A 22,661-nucleotide genomic window follows, 5' to 3' on the forward strand; every position below is an offset into this window, starting at 1 on the left:
GGGCTCAGCAAGAGGCCTGTGGTTCAGGGGACGGGGGATCCGTGAGCCAGCTCTGCGTGGTTTTAGTTGCATTGCCTCTCTGCATGTGTGGTCGTTGGCTCTCTGAGCCTCTGCTTGTGCATCGAACTCCCTGTCCACTCAGCCTTCTCAGTCCTGGCTGCACATACAGCCTCACTGACCTCTCCAGAACACTTCTTTTTTTTTTCATTAGGCACCAGAGATTCGTGGTACTGTGAAAGGTTGTGTCCTGCAAGGGGCCCTCTCTCCCCTCGGGGGCAGAACGAACAGGCATAACACATTTACAGTAAAAGCACTGAGCAAACCTCTACCGTAAAACTCTCACTCCTCGCCGTCAGCAGCCTCCCATGCACAGGGCGCATAGGACAGGGGTCTTGCTGCAGGACAGAGGTCTTGCTGCAGGACAGCAGTACAGTTTGCACAGTGAGACATGGTGTTCCCTCAATGGATGGCAACAGAAGAGGTTAAAATTCTGTTTGCTGCTGTTTGGCTGGGCTGAAATTTTCCTGCTGAGTGAACAACGAGCAGCGCAGGTGGATGCTACAAAAGGGGCCTGGGGACCCAGCCCCTGTGGAGCAGCCGAAAGGGATCTGCAGGACTGGGCCAACCTCCACAGCAACGCACCCACCAAGGCAGTTGGCAGAGCCCAGAGAATGTTGCAGATGAGGTGAAGGCGGTGTGCCCCGGTGAGGGATAGTGAGCGGGTGGTGCCCGCACCCTCGCACCCTCCCTCAAGAGCCTGGGTTGCCGTGTCATGGGACAGGACTCCTGGCTGCAGGGCGCGGGGACACTCTGACGAGTGCTCCGCGCTGCCCTTCCTGCCAGCGGCGTTGGTGGGCCGGTGACCCCTCACGCTACGGTGCGGTACCTTTGCGCCTTCAGAGACCGTGAACCGATCCCACGGGACAGGGGAGACAGTCACAGAGAGCAGCACAGCAATAAAGCAAGCTGGGAGGGAGAGGCAGGGCCCGTGGCCTGCAGAACAGGGGCACGGAGCCGATGCCGCTGGCTGTTGGCTCCCTGGGCTGCGGTGGGGCCTTAGCAGCAGCCGCCCAGTGCCAGTGGTGCCCGAGGTCGGGTGAAGGTGAGCCGGGCACCAGCACACAGAGGCACTCAGCTTCCCCGGAGCCTCGGCCATGGCAGGAGGGGACGCGGCCACCCCCGGCCCCTGCGCAGCGGGCTCGAGGTGAGGCCCGACTCGTTTGGCAGGGCTCCGAAGGCTCCAAGCCCCGGCGGCTGCCGCAGGCCCTGCATGGGGTCACGGTTAGCCCGTGGGGTGCTCTGCCCCGAGCCCAGGCAGCCACGCTCAGAGAAGGGAAGGGGGAAAGACGACGGCCTCCCTGGGGCTGCGGGCAGCGAGGAGCCGCGGGGCGGCCCGGGGCGCTGGGGGCTGCGGCCCGCGGGCAGGGCTAGACGGAGCGGGCGAGGTGCGCGCGGCCCCTTTAAGATGATGAGCGCGGCGGCGGAGACAGGCGCGTGCGCGGCCGCTTCGCGCATGCGCGCAGCCATCGCCCGCGACTTATTCGGCGCCGCCGGCGGAGGGGGCCGCGTACTCGCGTGCTGGGCCATGCTGCAGTGCGGCCACGCGCGTGCGCGGGCTGCCGTGGGGCCCGGCCGGTCTGCTGTGCGCTTTGTGGCGCTGCCGGAAGTGGCCGCGGGGAGCGGGGCCGAGCGGAGCGGGGCAGCACGGAGCGGCGTCTCCCCTGTGTCGCTTCGGCCGCCGCGGCACCATGGAGCCGGCGGCCTGAGGGCGGAGCGGCCGGCCCAGCCCCGACATGCCCGCCGGGCCCTTCGGCGCAGGTGAGGCGGCCCGGGCCCTCCCGCGGCTGCGCTGCCCATGCTCGGCCCGCTCTTCTTGCCACCGCGGGGCCTGTGGCGGCGGGCACCGCCCGGGAGCCGCCGCCGCGGGGCCAGGCCGGGCCGAGGCGGGCGGGGGGCGCACCGGCTCCTGGGGGTGTCCGCCGTCGCCTCGGGCAGCTGCCGGGGGCCCGGCCAGGGCCGCCGCAGGGCGGGCGGGAGCTAGCGGGCCCCAGGGGAGCCCACGCACCGGCCTTGGGCCCCTTCGCGGCCTGTGCCCGGCCTCGGGGACTGGCTTTGAGCCGCTTTTTGGGTCCCCGCAACGAGCGTGCAGTGTCACCCGCGGTCCGTGAGCTGCCGGCCCCCGTGGACCAGCTCCTGCAAGCAGGGGCGCGGCGATGAGGGGAAAAAAGTTTTTGTCGCTGTTTCCCTGCAGACTTTCTTACAGATAATCTGGTGGTGCCTTGCCTTCCTGGCTGCAGGCCTCCCGGGGGTTGCCGTGGTTCTGTTTTCTATTGCTATTTTTCATCTCTCTGTGATTTTCAGGGCCTGCAGGCAGTCGGTCAGATTTCTTTTGGAAAGGGTGAACAGCAGCAAAGGTACAGCGAGGCTTGCTCCTGAGGCTAAGGGGCGCATTGGTGTCAGGAGATCCCTTCCTGGTTGTGCAGTTTGTGGAGTCCCACAAGGAATGGGGCTGAGGAAGAAGAGTGTGTGTATGAACCATTGAGTAAAAATTGTTCTCCGTCTGGGTCAGGGAAATGCACTGTTTTGCAGTGGAGTTTGTTACATGGTTTTTGGCATGAATGAGGGATGTAAAATTCCTTAAATTATCATATTACCTGCCTGGAAGATGGTTTTCTCAACCCTGCTTTTAAATATGAGAATGATAGAGACAAAATAGTACTGATGTCTGAATAATGAAGCTTGAAAGTAGAGTAGTAGCCAAACCTTACAAAATTGACCAACGTTTTTGTTTTCTTACGGCTCTGTTAATTTTCATATATCACAGTATGCGATTTTTTAGGCAGCCGCTTTCTCTGTGGCAGGTGCACTGCTTCCTGCTCTGGTGTCCCGTGGCGCTCTGGGCAGCCAGGATGGCGACAAGGTCTCTGGAGCCGGTGAGCAGGGAGGGCTGAGCCCTGTAGCTTAAGTGGCATGTTGTGTTTGAGACCCAGCACTCCCTGTGTTGGATTCGTGTATTAACTTCTGCTACAGTTCAGTGATAAAATCAAGGAAATTTGTCTTCCCTGGGCAAGGGGAGCTGTGATTCTCTTCTCTTCTACTCAGTACTGTGGCTGAATGGCCTGGGAAATGATGACATGATTTCCTGTTTTTCTTCTGTGCCTGATCTCTTCCTGCCTTGAATTCAGGCTTTTTTGTTTGTTTGTTTAATAGTAATCCTGACATACATCTCCGTTTATTCTTCAACAAAATACTGACTTGTCAAAACACCAACTTTCTGCTAGTGTTTCTCTCAGAGGACTCTTCTGTTTGGCTCTTGCCTCTTCTATTTTTTGCCTGCGATCTGCTCTGCCTGTTGTCCTTTCCACACGGTGTATGCCTAGGGCAGAGCCTCCCTGTTGGATGAGCTCCAGAGTTGAGCTGCCTGGAGGGGTCTGTGCTTCTTCAGTCCTGATGGGCTTAATATGAAAGATGCTGAGTTAGTTTTGGCAAGATCTAAGTTGTTCTCTCCAACATAAATTTGGAGGGCAGAGGGGCGGCAGCATCAGGGTGGGGCATGTGGCAGTTGTCTGTGCTCAGGATGCCGTAGGCCTCAGCTGGCTTGAAAAATTGCTCACAAACCTCTTTGGTGTGTGATACAGGGAAGATGAGCTGTGGCAAGATGGCTTTCTGGCATAACTTTCATGTCCAGAGAGCAGATGTCAGTACTATTGGTGTAGTAGGGGTTTTGTTAGAGCGAGGGATTACTTGTTTTGTGTAAAGTATATCTAATATCCCAGAACTTTATGGTGGAGACCCTTTATGTTGATGCTTCTGTGGTTTAGGCTCTGTGAGGTCTTCAGCCTACCTTGGACATCTCTCTGCTGATGGTCTTTGCATCTACTGTATTAGTAACAATTGCTTCTGCTTTGATTTTTGGTTCTGAGAAAACCTAAGAAGCATCCATTTTTGGGACAGTTTGTGCTTCCAATCCTTTTACATTATAGGCAAACACTTCATTGTATGTATGAAATTGCTCAGCATGAAGGGCTAAATGTTCACGTTTGTCCCCAGCACTCCCTTGCTCGGCAGACGCTTTGAGGAACTGCTTAGTACACCAGGACTGGTTCCCTGACCTCTCCCCTGCACACACTGCAAAACCCCCACCTCTACTTTAGGCTCCTCTATATTCCTTCCAAGTGACAGCAGAATGCGAGTCTGTTGTTTAGTTGGGCAATTCTCACTCTCTAATGTTACTGAAACAGGAGTTTAAATATTTTGACTGCAGCTGTTCATGTTAAGTCTTCGGGGACTGGGAATAGAACTTGGATATCTGTATTTTTGGAGTTTTATAGGCTCATTAGTAAGTTCTTTCCTGCTCACAAACTTCTACAGTGTTTATGAACTGAGAATCTTTGGTCTTAAATGCTAAAACGTCGATTTTCAGTGGTTTATACGAGATACTAACATTTCTAAGCTGAAATGGATCTGGAGGGAATAGATTGAAACCCAAATTGTTTACCACACTAAGGAATATTGGAATTATGCTGAGTTTCCTAGTAGATAGTAAATATTTTAACTTCACATCTCTCTGTTTTTCTGCCAGTGTTAGTACTGACAATTTATTTCCAGCTCTGTGAGAATCTGAGTATGTTTTATTTAGTGTAGCCTCCAGGAACAGAAACATGACCCCTTTCCAAACTTGAGACTGTGTAAAACTGCTCAGTAAAGTTTAAGTAAAACCCTGCTTTACCAAGTAAAAGTTTGTTTATTCTTCTTCCCATCTCTCTTCTTAATTAGGTTGCCTGTCATTCTGAGAGTCTTTAGTGATTTGAACCTCAATAAGACATATATTTATGTGAAATAGGAATATTAATCTGCATGAAACTTAGCAGATGTTATTTGGGCCAGTCAGAGTGCTTTTTTGAACCTGACATGCAGGAGCATTGCAAAAACAAGTAAAAATCAGGATATGCCGTTTGTCTGGAGTGACTTGCTTTTTTTTTTTGTTTTTTTTTCCAATTTACTGTTTCTGTTTAATTTGTGATAAATACAGCCTGTTGTGAGCGAGTGGGCCCTGCTTCTACAAAGCATTAGGTACCCTTTGTTTAAAGCAAGCTATGGAACTGTCAGTTGAATCTGTTGAAACAGAACAGATACAATTATGTATTGTATCTGTTAAGAAAGACTTAGTAACCTTCTTAAACTTATGTGCAGTTATAAGAAGCTACATAGTAGCTGGGTTTAGCTCTTCCCAATCCTAACAGATGGCAGCAATTTCCAAGTCAAATGACAGTTGAAGTGGAGCCTTAAATGAAAAGTAACTTGTAGTCCTTGCAAATAAGAACCTCTTAGTGCTAAATATGGGGAGTGAATGAATCAACTCCCTGGGAAATCACACCTCAAAAGGTTTTACATCTGAAACAGTTACTTGTTTCAGTATTCCTCATATATTGATAAGACTATCAGAAAACTTATTTTATGTCAAGACCAAAGAAAGTATTGGAAGTAATAAGATACAGGTTTGATTGTTAAATTTATGTATGAAGGTCAGGAAGCAGGCTGGGTGTACGTGGCACCAGGGGTTTTGGCCATCCCGTCCTGTTGCTAAACCTCTCTTAAACATGACGAGTTGTATTTATCCTGTATCTATTACAAGCGCTGCTCCCCTCAGAAGCTGGGAAGCATCACCCAAAAGAGCTTTGCATCCCTGCTTCAGCATGGCAGGGAGCTGCATGAGGGCCGGTGGTTGTGTCCTCCCATTGCCTTGCCCTGGTGTGATGAGGGTTTTTCAGAATGCAGCAGGATTTGGGAATCCTTGTCCTCTCTGACTTCTGTCTTCTAGACAAGAAAGCTCCTATGTAGGCAGTGCCTACAGTGTGCTTGTGCTGTGCAGCACTTCCACGCTTCTGAGCACCGTGTTCTGGTACAAGGGCAGGCGCAGTGCGTGTGCGTGCAGTTGTCAGCACGCTGATAAGTTCCTGCCGTGAGCAGTTGACTGCCGGTCCTTCAGCTGGAGTGTGGCGATGGGAAGGACATGCCGCTGTATCTGTTGAAATCAGTTTATTTAGACCAGTGCTCCTCAAGTGTTACGTGCTTCTGTAACGAACTCGAGTGTCAAATGGGAGGGATGAGAGTGCTTTCGCCTTCCTTTGCAGTGAGCAGCGAGCCGGGGGGGCAGGGGGAAGGGACACACTGCTCTGTGGGTGGAGGCAGTGCTGTGGGTCTGAGAGAGGAAGGGGAAATCTTGCAGAGTGGATGATATGTCACTTCTGTTCCTTCTTCCACTCCAGACACAAGGGGGACACTAGGGCAGTGTTCAGGTGGGACAGGAAGGAGAAGATGAAGAGGCCCAGTGGGTGTAGGAGGGGAAAAGATAGCAGTAGGGAAACCTATGTAATAAGTTAAGCTGTGACTGAAGGGATGACCCACACTCCTTAGTGGTGTTCTGTTTGGGTTTTTTTTTTGTTTTGGTTTGGGTTTTTTTGTGACTTCTCTGTATCCCAAGAGCTTGTGTATTGGAGTTGTTGTTGTCCTCTAAGCTTAACGGTTCTGATCACAGTGGCATGTGCATTCCCCCTGCCACAGTTCCCAGAGAAAACGCCTGGAGGATGGAGAGGATCTGCTTCCTGCAGGCTGTGGCTGCTCTGATTAATCTGCTGTCAGATAAGCACATGTGATTGCTGCCTCAAACCAGGAAGTTTGGAAAACCAAGATCTTACTGCCTCACCTTCCCTCCTCCCTTGAAGGGAATCATCAGACTTCTAACATTGTTTTTGGGTGTGAATAAGCAGTCAGGGAGTCAGCTAAATAGGCAGACCTGTTGAAGTGGTAGCTTGTCCCTAGAAAGGTGTGTTTCCAGGCCTGGTCTCTTGTTTGATTTTGGGCCAAGGAATGTCTGAGGGAGGCATTTAAAACATTCCCTGTGTAACTAACTGGCTTGCAAAATGTGCCAGTTAAGTGTAGTTGGCAAATGGTCGTCAGGGCACTGTTCATGACAGCTTGAGCTGGTCTAAGCTGTGCCTGTTGAACACTCCTTGCTTTTAATCCACCAGCACCCCAAGTCCTTCTCCTCAGGGCTGCTCTCCATCCATTCTCCACCCAGCCTCAATTTGTGCCTGGGATTGCCCTGACCCATGTGCAGGACCTTGCACTTGGCAAGGACCTTGCACTTGTGCAAGGCATTTGTCACTGTCCCGCATGACATCCTCCTCTCTAAATGGGAGAGACAATGGTTTGACGGACGGAGCACTGAGTGGATAAGGAGTTGGCTGGATGGCCGCACTCAGAGTGGTGGTCGACGGCTCAATGTCCAGATGGAGACCGGTGACGAGTGGCGTTCCTCAGGGGACCGTGTGGGGCCCAGCCCTGTGTCGTAGTTCAGCCCCACTCGGGACCAGACTACGCAGTCTCTCTCTCGCTCCCCCCACCCTCCGAGAGAACAGGAAGAGATCATATAAGAAAAAGGCTCAAGGTTTGAGATAAGGACAGGGAGAAATCCTTAAAGTTACCGTTACAGGCAAAACAGACTCGACCTGGGGAAAACTGTTCATTTATTCCTAAAAACAGCAGGATAATGAGACAGAGTCCTTGTTCAGCTTCTTCACATCTTCTCCCTTTTTTTCCCTGTTTTCCCTTTCTTAAATATGTTATTGCAGAGGTGTTATCAGGGAACATTGTGCTACCAATCGGCTTGGCCTTGGCCAGCAGCGGGTCTGCCCTAGGCCTGGCCGAGTCCACTGAACAAAGGGGAAATTCCAGCAGCTTCTTACAGAAGCTGCCACCACAGCACCACAGCCCCCCCTCACTAAATAAAACCAGAACACTTGTTCAGCATCTTTGTTGGTTGCATGGACAGTGGGATAGAGTGCACCCTCAGCAAGTTCATCGACGACACCAAGCTGTGTGGTGCAGTCAACACGTTGGAGGGGAGGGATGCCATCCAGAGGGACCTTGACAGGCTGGAGAGGTGGGCCTGTGCCAACCTCATGAAGTTCAGCCAGGCCAAGTGCAAGGTCCTGCACCTGGGTCATGGCAATCCCAGGCACAAATGCAGGCTGGGTGGAGAATGGATGGAGAGCAGCCCTGAGGAGAAGGACTCGGGGGTGCTGGCGGACGAGAAGCTCAACATGAGCCGGCAATGTGCGCTGGCAGCCCAGAAAGCCAACCGCATCCTGGGCTGCATCCCCAGCAGCGTGGCCAGCAGGTCGAGGGAGGGGATTCTGCCCCTCTGCTCCGCTCTGGTGAGACCCCATCTGCAGCACTGCATCCAGCTCTGGAGCCCCCAACATCAGAGGGACATGGACCAGTTGGAGAGGGTCCAGAGGAGTCCAGGCAGATGCTGAGAGGGCTGGAGCAGCTCTGCTGTGAGGCCAGGCTGGGAGAGCTGGGGCTGTTCAGCCTGGAGAAGAGGAGGCTCCAGGGAGACCTGAGAGTGGCCTCCCAGTGCCTAAAGGGGGCTGCAGGAAAGATGGGGAGAGACTCTTCAGCAGGGCCTGGTGTGACAGGATGAGGGGTGATGGGTTTAAAATAGAAGGAGGCAGATTCAGACTGGACATAAGGAAGAAATTTTTTACACTGAGGCTGGTGGAACCCTGGCCCAGGTTGCCCAGAGAGGCGGTGGATGCCCCATCCCTGGAAACATTCCAGGCCAGGTTGGCCGGGGCTCTGAGCAACCTGATCTGGTTGGAGATGTCCCTGCTCCTTGCAGGGGGGTTGCGCTGGAGGGGCTTTAATGATCCCTTCAGCCCAAACCATTCTGTGATTCTAAGTATGTCATGTAAGTAAGAGCATCTTTCCTGCAAGAGTGGTGCAAGCAGAAGTGGTGTGAGGTGAAGTCACTTCTCAAGTTTGTGTCTCAGAGGGGCTGCTAGTTGCTACCTGAAACATACTATAGTAATAAAAAAAAAAGAACAACAAACAAAAAACCAACACAACAAACCAACCTCACAGCTATATTAAAATAAAAACATATTAAAGTAGAAAAACAGCTGTTAAAATATCTTCCAGGTCTTCAAGTGTATGACATGGACATGTGCATCTCGAATTTACAAGGGTCTGCATCATGGCAAATAGCCTCAGTTTTGGTAACTCATGTCATAGACATTTCTACTAATTATGTTCTTTTTTTTTTCTCCTCGCTCCCCAGGTGTCATTTGCATTGTAGCATAGAGGCACTATGTACTCAGAGTGGAGATCCTTGCATCTTGTCATTCAAAATGATCAGGGTAATACCAGTGTGCTTCACAGCTATCCTGAAAATGTGGGGAGAGAAGTGGCAAACGCAGTGGTGCGTCCTCTTGGACAAGCTTTAATTGCATCATCTGTTGGAAGTGAGAGTTTACTAAAAACAGACAAAGAAGTAAGTGCATTTCCTTAGAGACTAGTTTTCTTCATTCTAGAGTGGCAACTTAATCATTTTCTACAGCCTTTTCTATTTTGTTCTCTTTAAGAGTCCAAGTTTTATGAAGTGTGCTGTATTTTTAGGTTAGCGATCTACATAAAGCTTCTTTTAACAGCTAGATCATAGCAACAGTGTACTTCATGACCTCGTAGTATTTATCTGAGCTCTGTACCAGGAAGTTCAGGCTAAAGTGAAGAAAAAACAAAACAAAAAAAACCCAACCAAAAACCAATACAGGAAAAAAAACAACCAAGGAATGTAGCAGTTAACACATAAAGCCTTTTTAATTGCCTTTGTTTTTGAAGCAACAGTATGTTGTATATTTAAAAAAAAGAAGTCTTTGTATACTACAAGTATTTACTTGAATTTGAAAAATCTCCTGTTACAACAGCTCTTGTGTGTTCTGAAGAGTTCTCTCTGTAGGTTAGGCTAAAGAGATTCAAGATTTGCCATTTATTCATAATCTTCATAGTATCACGATATAGAAATGAATGACTTGACCTTTTTCATGCAGTTTATGTTAAATAGATTTGCCTGTAGTGCACACCTGCTGTTGTTTTGTTCAGTTAGAACCAATGTGCTCTGATCATTGTTTATTTACTAATATTAATTTTTAATAACTTTTGCTTTGTTTTTTGTTAGGTAAAATGGACTATGGAGGTGGTTTGTTATGGGCTGACCCTCCCTCTGGATGGCGATACTGTGAAATACTGTGTCGACGTATATACCGATTGGATTATGGCGCTTGTGTTACCGAAGGACTCCATTCCTTTACCAGTTATTAAGGAACCAAACCTTTATGTTCAGAGCATTCTCAAACATCTCCAAAATCTCTTTGTACCGAGGTGAGTGTTAGGGCTGGAACACTCAGGGACTCAGGGATTTGAAGCTGTAGTCAGCAGGCAGACTGTCAAGGAGGCCTGAGGAGACATGGAGGCTCTTAGTTCCAAGAAGACTGCTGTCATTGCAAAGTTAAGAGGCAGGCGTCTCTTGAAACCTGTTTTGTAGTTTTCAGTAGCAAATTGAGTTGTTGCAGCTGTGTTTAGGTAATTAGAATTACAGATATTCATAGACTTGAATGTTTACTGTTCTAAGAACTTCAAGACCCATCTCTACTAGATGACTGGAAGGCAGGGGAGAGCTTAAATAGCATCACTGTGTGACCACGTGCTTGGTATTGTGTAGAACTGAGATAACAAAGAGGCAATCTCATGCTTTGTTTGCTCAAGACTTGACCACGTTTCTGATGTGCTGGAGGATCTTGCAGTAAGTGGCTGCTTTATGCCTGCATCTTACTGCCTGTGAAATTCAGAAGCATGCTTCTGAATTAGACTTCTGCACAGGCTACTTTTGAAAGAAAAACACTGTTTTTTCATGGCTGCTGCTGTCAACACTTGATGTTCGAATCCTTACTCTGTTTTCAAGAAAAAGAACTTGAACTCTAAGTTTTGTTCTCTAGGGAGCTGTCTTCAGAATTCACTCCAGCAGCAGGGAGACATTCTGTAATGGAAATTAAATGCAGAACTGAGTTGTGCACACCTTGTTTGAGTGAAAGCAAAGGCTCCTATTCTTATGTGCCTGTAGATGGGAAGAGGAGAATAATTTCTGGTTTTATCCAGTTGATGCAGGTTCCTGGTGCTGATGGGCTCCTGTAGAATACTTACCTTGTAGCAACTTGGATTGAACTATCTCTTGGAAAAAATCTCCTATTCTTGTGTTGAAAATACTAAGCCTTTATTATAAGCCTGTGTCCTGTGGAGGGTTGTGGTTAAAATAGTTTCCTTCCTCATCCTGGTTTCCTGGAAATGATGTAGCTGTTGGTTTGGCTGTCTTAAAAGTGGTGGCCCAGAATTGTGGTGAGGGTTTCAGGCCCTGAGGAGATGTATAGTTGTGGTGTGAAATGCAGCATCTTAAGTGAGCAGTTCAACTTAAATAGCATCTTGGGAACATGTATACACCAAATACAGAGCAGCTGTGTAGAAATCATTCTAGTTTGAGCGCTCAGCTGAATCAAATGTTTATGTGCACAGTCCTTGAAATAATGTGGAACTGAAAAATACGACCAGTGAAAGATGGATGCATCAAATTGCTTTTCCTGTGTCTACTGGACTGACTAGAGAGAGGATGCTTGCATCCTTCCCTCCAGCACTGATCTTCTGTCCACCTCAATGAAATGAACACTCGTTTCCTTGACATATTTGAGCAGTCCCCAGGCAGCCCCTAGGCTTTCCATCTCTTGCAGCCCTACGGTATTCAGGAAGCCTTGCAGGTCACTTAAGCACCAGTATCTGCTGCTGTCAGGTAACGTTTCAGTGCTGCAAACTCTTGTTGGAAGCACAGAAAGTACAAGAACTATCTCCACCTGCCTTCCCAGGAGATTGAGGTGTAGATACCGGGGTCTTCTATGCAGCTAAAACATCTGGAATTGCTTGAGAGACCATGGAACGTGTGACTCTAGAGGTGTAATGGACACCTTTTTGTAATAACTTCTGCTTCTCATGAAATCATGAGAACAATTCTCGTTGCAAAGGAGTGTGGGTACCAAAAGGCTAGGTTCTGTAGAAATCTAGACATGAGTCTGCAAAATACTAAAACCAAAGTTTGCCGTTCAGTTGACTTTGTGGACAAGAGGAATTGATAGATGGATGAGGACTTTCGAGTTGCCTTTACCAGATCAGCTTAGAAGTATCCTGTTAGTCATCTTGCATATGGAGCTCCTACGTGTAAGCCCCCTCTTCATAGATTTCCTAAACTATTAGGGAAGCAAGTCTTGAAACGGGCTTTGAAATTTCAAGCCTATCAAGATTAAGGATATACTTTAATTAAAAAAAAAAAAAAATCTGCTCTGTTGTTGCTCAGGGAAATATAATGCTATAAGCAAGGCAGGGCTTGATATCCCAAGCTTCATTGTTCTACAAAGACTATCTGTTACGATTTAGCTCTAGAATCTACTATGACTAGTAGTCTGCAATTTTGCATTAGATATTATCATGTCTCTTTGTAATCCTGTTTCCCGTACTGTAATACAACGTTTGTTGTATCAAGATAAGAGCTGATAGTATTTTTAAAGCATATCTGTCAATAAGTGATCTCAGTGCGAGCTACTATTCTCTAGGAAAAGCGTATCTCCGGCTAGAGAATCAGCATGTTTGAGATGCTTCCCACACAACATGACTTGTGGATTATACCACACCGAAAGTGTTCAGTAGGAATCTGGTAATACTACTTAGTAGTCCAGTAGAAGGTAATATTTTTATGATTTTTTTTCTTTTGTCATCCATTCAGTAAGTAGGAGAGATGAGGAAACGGCATTCAAGTTGAAATACAGCTTGCATATATTGCACGCTCTAATTTATAATCTCCTCTTTCACACTTTAAATCTTATAGGCTTCCTCAGCTTTGTTTACTGGTGTCCTCAGATGCTGTCCATAACATTTCATATCACTATCTTCTACCTGTTCTGCCTTGACCAAAGGAACTGATGAGAAGAGAACGTGCTGCTTTGTACTGCTTCTGCAGCACTTCATGTTGAGTGACTCAGCAGTGACAGTGTGTAACTGGTTGTTACTATAGGGAAAACCTTGATAATATCAACCTGTTCCCTTTCTTCCTTGCTTCTTCCTTTAGTCTGATTTTCCTATTTAATGACCCTGTTCTAGATGTTTTTTTTTTTTTTTCCTAAACCCAAGGAACTGAAGGTAAGAGTTGGAGCTACATTTAGAAGCAAGAGGAAACCTAGGAAGAATTTAAATTAGGTTGCTAACAATATTTTCTCCTAATTTTGCCACTCTCCCTCTGAATTACGTTTGTAATAATTAGTGATGTCTCAACTCCATTCTCATGTTTGGTCTAAGATAAATTCCTTTGGGATAATGGGTTGTGCATGCTCCAGTTAGCGTTCGCTCTATGGTGGTGAGTTCTATGTCGTATAGAGAAGAATGTTACGGTACATCCTGTACTCAATAAGGCAGAGTTAGGATGCTTAGAGTTAGGCTGCACAGAAGCATGTTAGCTCATGTTCTTAGCTCTCATTCAATAATATTGATGTTTCTTGTAATTGCTCAAAGTTCAGATTATTGTACGCTTCACATTATAGTTCTTGTTTAGAGACTGAAGTATTGTTTTCTTCTCTTGCAGGCCAGACCCAGGATCTAGTCAGATTAGATTGTGCTTGCAGGTTTTGAAAGCCGTCCAGAAACTGGCTCGCGAATCGACAATTATGGCAAGAGAAACCTGGGAGGTTTTGTTGTTGTTTCTTCTTCAGATCAATGACACTCTTCTAGCCGCTCCGACTGTGCAAGGTTCACGTTCAACTTCCATTTGGTTCAATTACTGGAAAAGCCTTTGGCTCTGCTTGATGTTGAGCTGCCAGGGGGGTGGGGAGGAACCTATTAAGAGCTCTTAGTGGCCACCAAAGCACAATAGCTCGCTTCTAATTGCACTGCACTACTGTGAAATAAAGCATTGTCAGAAAAGACTGAATGGTTTGGAGCTGAGTTCTCCTAAACATTTTTGCAGAACAGTGTCTGTACAGGAACAGTTCATGGTGAAAGGTTTCAGACAGTGTTGTTCCCTATTTGTTTCACTGAAACCCCTGTGTGTCTTGCTGTTTGGCCTGCCTACTGGAAAATATTGTCAGTTTATACCTGTTTCTTTAAAAGAGAGGCATCAATATAGATAGAGTGCAGTAGAAGACAGTCTAAGATCAGTGAATTCTCAGTGTTCCTTAGTGACACACATGTGTGGCTGGGCTTTATCTATTATGTTTGGTCTTGTAAAAAGGCTAATTGGCTGTAGGAAACAATCAGGAATCACTCTGAAATGAAAAATGATGAAAAGATGAACTTATGAATCTTTATGCACTTAAACTGAAATCTCCTTGGGGAGATATTTGAAGTTACTTAGATTGAATACTCACCAAAGGCATGCTTTGTTTCTGTTATAAGGTGGCATTGCTGAGAATCTGGCCGAAAAATTAATTGGCGTGCTGTTTGAGGTGTGGTTGCTAGCTTGTACACGGTGCTTTCCAACACCACCGTACTGGAAAACTGCCAAAGAGATGGTGGCCAACTGGCGACATCACCCTGCAGTAGTTGAGCAGTGGAGCAAGGTCATCTGTGCCCTTACTTCCAGGTAGGAGAAATCCCATGGAAATAAATACGTGTACAGGAATGGTTGTGGTTATACATGGTTTTGTCTGGAGTTGCTTATTTGTGGTATGGACAGCAGTCCAAAAGTGAACAAGCAAAACAAAGTGAGAGATCTTGCTAGGATCCTTGACTCTTACTGTTTGTGTGTGTGTCTTTATTCTGCAAGTGAGGGTCTGAATTGGATTGTCTTTGTTATTGTGTACTCTCAGCATCTCTCTGATATTTAGCACTTTACAGGGTGTGCGTATTAGTCTCCATCACTGTGACTCTCCCTCTGATGTCCCGTGAAGAATGAGTCATGAATAGTAATGTAGCATTATAGCCTGTATGTTTAATGGCAGTCACCACCAGAATTATTAGATGCTTGTTTGCAAAAATCATTAGGTGCTGCGTTTGAGGTGACCTTGCGGCTCGGCTGCTCCTGCCCTGTGGAGCTGGAGCCATGCTGTAGCTGCCTGGCATTTCTGCCCTGGCAGTAGGGATGCGAGGGGCCAGAGGCAGGCTGCCGGCTGTCCTCGGAGCAGTGGCACTCTTGTCCAGAGGTTATTGGAGGAGAGCTGTCCCAGGCCTTGCTGGGCATGAGAACAGTGAGAGTCTGTGGGCTGGGGGAGAGGTTAGGAGGCAGCAGAGGGCACCGAACAGTGTGGGGTCTCTCAGTACCCTTAATACCAGGGTCCTTGTGTTATGAAGTCTTTGTGGGACGAATCTCAGCCTCTTGGAGGAAAGAGGATTCATTGGTGAGGAGCAAGGGTCTGAGTCTCCCCCTCCCAGCTCTCTTGCGATGTCAATGACCATTTCTATGAGAGTTCAAAGATGTATTCAAATTGCCGGTAAAAAATTCAATGGTGTACTTTACTGCAAGGGTTCATTTTAATTCTGAAAACTAGCTTTTTGAATTACCTGTCAAAATTCCAAGTGTGGATAGATTTATTTTTATTTATTTATTTTTTTCTTCCCCAGGTTGTGCAGCTACTTGTTAAACCTGTGGGAAATAAATTCAAGTTCTGTGTATTTCCCACACTATTTCTTTAGCTATTTTTAGCTCATTAGATGTAGTGTTGCATAACAGAAAACATTTTATGATTTACTGATGTGCAAAGAACAGCTCTATCTCAAAACGTGCGTTGGTGTTCTGCTCCATGCACTCTGCCCACACTTTATCTTCCGCTATTGACTAACAGTCTTCGTTCTGTTGATGCGTAGTAACCTGCAGGTTTTCTGTAATGTTTTAGTCTGCTGTTTAGTAATGTTGGTTTCTGCCTAATAGAAAGCTGAACTCCTCTGATCCTAACTTTAAGTTCAGTGCTATTTTAAGCTGTACTTTTAATATTTTAATGAAGCTCCAGCTTCAAGCAGTTTGTGTTGTTTAGTAAAGTGTTGTTTTAGTAAATGTTTTTCTGAGTTGGCTTTTTGGCAATAAGCTGGGAGTAAACATCTCAACTTAAAACTACTGAAATTTACATTTGGAAATTTGTACACATATGCAGTGTTAATCTATATGCATCACTGTGACTTCATAGCAGGACGAAACTAGGATCTTACTTGTGTTGCCATACCAATAGATACTCCTTTTACTCATCTAGGGTGCTTTAAATCTATTTTAACTGTCTTGGATGTGTGGATTGCGATTTTTCCGTTTTCAGTCATTGTTGAAAAGGTCCCGAACTTCAGTGAAGTTTTGGCCGTGCTCCTTGAAAGACTGGTTTCTTCCTGCTCATAAGGGAAGATCTGTGAAGTAGTGCAGTCTACTGCAGAATGGAGATGTGGTGCGTGACTTTTCATGGGGTGTGCCCAGACTCTTCTGGGTTTGTCAGAGCTAGGTAATTCCTGAGCAATAACTTACTATGGGGTGGTGCCTCTGGGGCACTAAATGCAAATGGGTGCTGGGGCATCTGTGTGGCATACCAGAAAGCAGTTACTGCGTGGTACAGGTATGCATATGTCTGGTTCAGACTGAGGGCCTCATGTCTTAAGCCCGCTTGCTTTTCTGTCCAAGCCAGTTGCTGTGATAGGCTGTGACTCCAAACACACTTTGAGTGTATTTTGCATTAGTCGGCTGCAAGTTACTGTAGTGCCCAGTGCGGAGGGAAGTGCAAGATGGTAATTCAGCTTACTTAACTCTTGGTTTAGGAGTCAGCTGTAGACTTCTGCTCTCCCTCCCCTTCTCCTCCCCTTTATCTCTGTAAAACTATATGGCTTTGTAAGTGGGCAATGATGAATGGGATACTTCTTGTCCATTACAAGCAACTCTTAGCTTTGAAATAAGGGTGTGGTAACTGGAGCAGGAAATGGTGCTAAAGTGAGTTTAGGGAAAGACAAAAACTGATTTCTGGGAGTGCTAGGATATTGAGGAGGTGCAGCTGTAATCTCTTCCATCCTTCTAGAGAACATCAAGATGATGTTGATTGGGGAAATTGATCTGTAAGTCTGCAGAGCTGGGGATGAAACAGAGGTCAAATCAGACAGCAATGGCTCAGTGAAGCTTATTGGTGGCTGGTCAGGTAGTTATGGCACTCCTAAAGAAAGATCTTTGTTCATCTAAGCTGTTATCCTCATGATATCACATTGCTGTGAAGCGCTCTGTGGGTTTGCTCTTCACTGTTCTGCAACTTCCAGCTTCTGTGAAACTTAGTGCATCTCTTTTGAAGAACTCACTACTCTGTGGATTGCAAATCCCATGGTGCTTGTAGGATGGCATCAAGTGTTGCTCAGTGTGCTAGTGTAATTCGTAAGTCATCAGTAACTTGGAAGTTAGACTTGTAACTTAATGTGACTTGCTAATGTCATCGGACTTTTTAGCTAAAGAGCCTTGAGGGTAAGGGCTTAAATTCATTCTTCTTCCACCCCCCGCCCCGCCTCCCTTCTTATGTAACATTCTGTCAATGATGTGTGTGCCCATGTGAACTGGTGCCCCTGGCTAAGCAGAGGGGAGAGCTGCTGTAGGGTGTTCAGCCGTAACAGCTCTTTGATGTGGTTGGACCTTTGGGCAGGCTCCCAGGCATTTACTCCTCACAGCTTCGAGAGGGCTAAATGATTGTATCAAATGGGGGATCTCTAGGAAAACTTGGGATGTTGTGTTGTTGCTTGTAGGCTTACCTGTGGACTGCTGATTCCTCTGAGGCTCAAATGCACTCTTTTTAAAATTTAGAGGAGTATTAACTGAATGACAGATCTGTCTGACTTGCTTTGTAGATTGCTGCGTTTTACGTATGGACCTTCATTTCCTCCATTTAAAATTCCCGATGAAGATGCTGGTCTGATTCCTCCTGAAATGGATAATGAGTGCATTGCACAAACGTGGTTTCGCTTTTTACATATGCTGAGGTATTGTAATCCAGCCATCCATTGCTTATATTCTTGCATCATTTCTATAAATTTGCATGGCAAAATCTTAGCAATCTCTCTGGAGATTACTCTACTCTATTTAGGGGCTTAATCTTAGCAAAGTGCAAGAGACTTGTTCTAACAGTGCCCTGCTGCTGTTCAGGGCAAGGTTGTGAGTGGGTTGTTCGACACTGATCTCTTTGACTCTTTCAGAATGTAAACTGGTTCATTTGATTTAAAAGTTTTTAGCTATTTGGCATTTTGGAGGATCTGAAAACAAGACTTCAAGACGATTTTGTTTCTCTGAGATAGCAAACAGGAAAAGCAGAACAATAGCTCCAAGAAATGTATACTGCTTCCATTTATTCTCCAGGGTGTTAAATTTAACCTACAAAGGATTATTTTTAAAATGGGTGTATCTCTGTTTTTATGAAGAAAGCTATACAGTTAATTTTAACATTAATTTACTCTTCCTTAAATACACAGCAGAATTGAGTGACATGCTTGTTTTTAAAGATTATTGGGAGTGACATTCTATTGATGTTCTGAATGGCCAGAATATTAAACATTTTATATAAAACATTGTTTACTAATTAAAGCTAGATAAACATTAGACTGTTTAAAATCTACTTAATTAACTAAAAAAAAAAACCCCATTTTTTTTTCTTCATTTATGATAGTAATGTCACAAGTACTGTACACTTTAAATCTGGAATTCCTGTTACAGGATTTGTATAAGACAGGAAAAAAAACCTGAAACTTTTTATAACCAACTGCCTTTCTTGTCAGTGGTTGCTGCCAATATTTCATTTGTTGCTTACCTTTTGAGAATAATTTTAACAATGTAAGGACCTCTTAAACGGAGTTCAAAAGACCTCATAAGTAACTAATATTACTGCAATGGTTGGAATATTCTACCAAGTCTATGCTCTACTTCATTTTATCTTAATAAAATTATTCATTGTATTTAGGTAGTGTTTAAAATGAAGACAGTTAAGTGCTGCCAACCCAGGAAGTGAAAATTGACTTCCTGTGATGGAGTAACACCTAAAATTATATTTATATTGGATGCTGTTTTGTGTTGTTAGTTAAGTGCCTTAGACTATTGCATCTTTAAGTATTTTAAAAATCCTAACAGCTATTCTTAAACTGACTAAAATATGTTTTGCTCTTTTTGTGTGCAGCAATCCTGTGGATTTGAGTAACCCAGCCATTATTAGCTCTACCCCCAAATTTCAGGAGCAGTTTCTGAATGTGAGTGGGATGACTCAAGAATTGAATCAGTATCCCTGCCTTAAACATCTGCCTCAAATATTCTTTCGTGCCATGCGTGGGATCAGCTGTTTAGTGGATGCATTCCTAGGTAATGCTTTTGTCTTAGCTGTGTATAGCTAGGAATAGTTACTTAATAATTATTTTATTGTTTTTAAATCTATCTTCTCCATACATACAGCCATATTAATTTATCGTTTGCAAGTATATCCTGGAATTGATAGGGAAGGGGCCTCAGGTCACTCTTAAGTGACCGTCTGTGTACACGATCATATTTGAATGCATGAAGCTGTAGATGGCCTCAGTTTCAAATGCAAAACAAATAAATAAATATGAAGTCCGAAATTGACCCAGCCACCTGGGCCAAGAGGAGGCCACGCAGATGATGAGAGGGCTGGAGCAGCTCTGCTGTGAGGCCAGGCTGAGAGAGCTGGGGCTGTTCAGCCTGGAGCAGAGTAGGCTCCAGGGAGACCTGAGAGTGGCCTTCCAGTGCCTAAAGGGGGCTGCAGGAAAGATGGGGAGAGACTGTTCAGCAGGGCCTGGTGTGACAGGACGAGGGGTGATGGTTTTAATAATAGAAGGAGGTAGATTCAGACTGGACATAAGGAAGAAATTTTTTACACTGAGGGTGGTGGGACACTGGCCAAGGTTGCCCAGAGAGGCGGTGGATGCCCCATCCCTGGAAACATTCCAGGCCAGGTTGGCCGGGGCTCTGAGCAACCTGATCTGGTTGGAGATGTCCCTGCTCCTGGCAGGGGGGTTGGACTGGGTGGCCTTTAATGGTCCTTTCCAACCCAAACCATTCTGTGACTCTGTCTTACACTAACAAAACTTTGTTTTCTTCTTTTGCCCAGCCAGACCCATATGGTCCCTTCCCACCCAAATAATTCTATAACTCTCTCTTCCCCAGCAAGGCTCCTTTCTCTTTTTGTGTAGTCAGCAATGCAAGTGTTAAGCTTTTGGCATGTTGTGAGCGCTGACTGCTTTGTTTATAAACTTTATGGCAACAGCTGTGGGCAGTGCTTGTAATGAAGTACTGAAGTTTGACTGTTATCTTCAGATTGATATACTACGAGTGCCAGTTTCACTTAGTTTGATTAGTGGGTGACTAGTACTGCTGAGAAGAAAAGCTATGTTTTTTTTGTGTCTGCTGGTAGCTGAATGCCTCAAATTTGACTGGAAGGTAAAGTAGATCTAAGCACTGGCTGGGAAGTTTTAAGTAGCACTGTATAGCCCCTGAAATCTAAAGCATTGTTCTTAGTATGCTTCAGGCTTATTAAAAATTCTTCAAAGAAAACATGCTATTGTGAACTATGGACAGCTGCCTGTCTCCTGCTGCTCTTTTGCTTAAATGTATGCAAACAAATGTCGTCATCTTCCAGAAGTGTGCTCTGATGCGAGACTGTAGAAGACTAGAGCAGATATGTAAACTGTGTTCAGAAAAAAAAATTGGCTGTGGAATCAGACTGTCAGCTTTTATATGTTGTTTGTCTTTAGGAAAAAACTGAATGGTTTAGTCCCTGTAAGCAAAGCACCTTAAGATCATCCTCTCTCACTGAATTATAAGAGAAATACGTCTTGTGTTTCTGTAAAACTATTGCAAGGAAAAGATTTATCAATACTGTATTTCCCGCTGCAAGCAAGTTGTTGTCACTATGGACTTCACTTTTGTAGAAATAGCTTTGTTTAAAAAGTTAGTAAGTGACATAAAAGAGCAAATGGTCACTTTTCTTAAGCTGTAGTATTGAAAATTGAGACCTGTTGTGTCCACTGTATTCTTCCGGATGTTTTGCCACCAATTTTAAGGAATTTTAATGATTACTTTTTACTAATACCAGTTGTGAGATTTAAAATATTAGGTAGTCTGTCAAATAATGTAACGCTTTGTTAAAGGAGGATTGTATGTATGGCAGTACATGGCCTAACCTTAGGAAAACAACCTTCTTGTGTTACTCTGTCAAACTCTATCTTCCTGCCTATGATAATAGGATTTGGCAGTCTGCACTGAAACAGCAATTTTTAAAGTCCAACTGAGTGTTGGTAGAACACATTCCTCTGAAGTGTCTTTTGCTGGCTGTGTAAGCCAAATTTAATTTTTTAAAAGCTGTTACATATAGCATGTATTGCAGAAAAATGTACCATATCCAAGTTTTTGTGAAAGTGTACTTAGTAATTCAGTTTCGGTGAAGAAAATAGTTTGTAATGTAATACTTGTGAGGGAGGCGTCTTGCAGTGGAGACGGAGGAAGAAGCTGAGCAGCTGTTGCTTTGCACAGTGCATGCACCTCTGCTGTAGTTGCTGTGGTAGTGAATTCCTCTCGGACCTTAAAAATAGTCTGGGGGTCTTATCTGAGACTCTTAACCCACTGGTGTGGTAGTCCTTCTTGTGCGCTGCGTGTGGCTGCCTGAGACTCCATTCCCACTGGGACGACAGTGAGCACACACACGGCTCTTTGTGGGGATGTGTGATGGTATCTGGGGTTGAGGTGTTCCACACTACCCAGCTGTGGAGAGCTTCTCTGGGCCTCGGCAGCCCCGACTCTCCTGCAAGCGTGCCAGGAACTTTGCTGTCTACACGAGCTTTGGATAGGATGTTGAACAAGAGACTTCCGACTTCTGAAGATCTCATGTAGCAAGATGAAACACCTAGGGTGATGATGGCTCACCTGGAGTTTACAGATGAAGACTGCAGGCTGTGAGAGCTCTTGGTGAGATTAAAATCAAGCTGTAGGTGTGGACGCGAGAGTGTGTTCAGGCAGGCTTTAGAGGTGTGCTGTGGATCGCGTCAGCTAAGGCTGATGGGAGATCTCATTGCCTTCTATGCCAAGTGCCAAAGCACATTGTTTTTATCTCACCCTCCGTGATAGGTACCTACATAATTTGTGCATTTGGCAAAATACTGCAATCAAATCCTCTTTTCCAAAAAGGTGTACCAAACCAATACATTTCGCAGTGCGTACACTGCCTTCTGCATGAGGTGTAACACTAATGGTTTAGCAGGTGCTAGTTGTCCTGTAATGATATAAAAGTACTTGGGTGCTTTAATTAACAGGGTTAAAAAAAATCTGTGTCACATCTTCAAACACAATGCAATTTCACACTTAATTTTTCAATTGGGGTGTGAGGGTGGTGGTATTCATTAAAATGGGAAGAAGTGGCATTTGTCACTTCAGGTTTTGGCAGAGGGCTAGTTGCTTCTGATTGTGACTGAGAAGTGTAGCTTTATACACTGTGAGTATTTCCTTGAAGCTGGATAAAGACTGATTTAATGTCCTGCTGCTGCCAAAAATAAATTATAGCTTCCTCTGCTTTCTTACCCTGTCTCTTGTACTGAGTTAGCATTTGGCTGTTCAGCAAGCTGATTCAGCTCACAAAACTGTGCGGTGGATGAGTTTTGTCTTAATTCAGTGAGCTAAGTTGGCTTTGAAGGGTCAGACATCTTAGAGATGTCTCGGAATGTAGGAGATGTGGATGGGAAAGAAAGGCAGTGGTGAGGGGTGTTTGAATTTTGGCAGGAGTGAGCTGTTAAATTGACTT

General features: G+C 45.5%; 1 protein-coding gene across 5 annotated transcripts in view; it reads left to right on the plus strand.

The window, feature by feature from the left end:
* The first annotated feature begins 1,660 nt into the window (after positions 1-1,660).
* RALGAPB (Ral GTPase activating protein non-catalytic subunit beta) overlaps positions 1,661-22,661 on the plus strand; it is a 66,782-nt gene continuing 45,781 nt past the window's right edge. For 3 of the 5 annotated variants that reach the window (XM_086760355.1, XM_086760356.1, XM_086760357.1), the window contains exons 1-7: positions 1,661-1,818; positions 9,125-9,337; positions 10,022-10,224; positions 13,517-13,680; positions 14,326-14,512; positions 17,722-17,853; positions 19,038-19,216. In XM_086760355.1, coding sequence (XP_086616481.1) covers positions 9,155-9,337; positions 10,022-10,224; positions 13,517-13,680; positions 14,326-14,512; positions 17,722-17,853; positions 19,038-19,216 — 1,048 coding nt within the window. In that variant the 5' untranslated portion in view covers positions 1,661-1,818; positions 9,125-9,154. Of the gene's footprint in view, positions 1,819-9,124; positions 9,338-10,021; positions 10,225-13,516; positions 13,681-14,325; positions 14,513-17,721; positions 17,854-19,037; positions 19,217-22,661 lie in introns of those variants that run through there. The other 2 variants (XM_086760358.1, XM_086760359.1) reach the window with 2 other exon arrangements.

Source organism: Chlamydotis macqueenii, chromosome 16 (assembly GCF_036417535.1).
Source record: "Chlamydotis macqueenii isolate bChlMac1 chromosome 16, bChlMac1.mat, whole genome shotgun sequence".
Classification (NCBI taxonomy): domain Eukaryota; kingdom Metazoa; phylum Chordata; class Aves; order Otidiformes; family Otididae; genus Chlamydotis; species Chlamydotis macqueenii.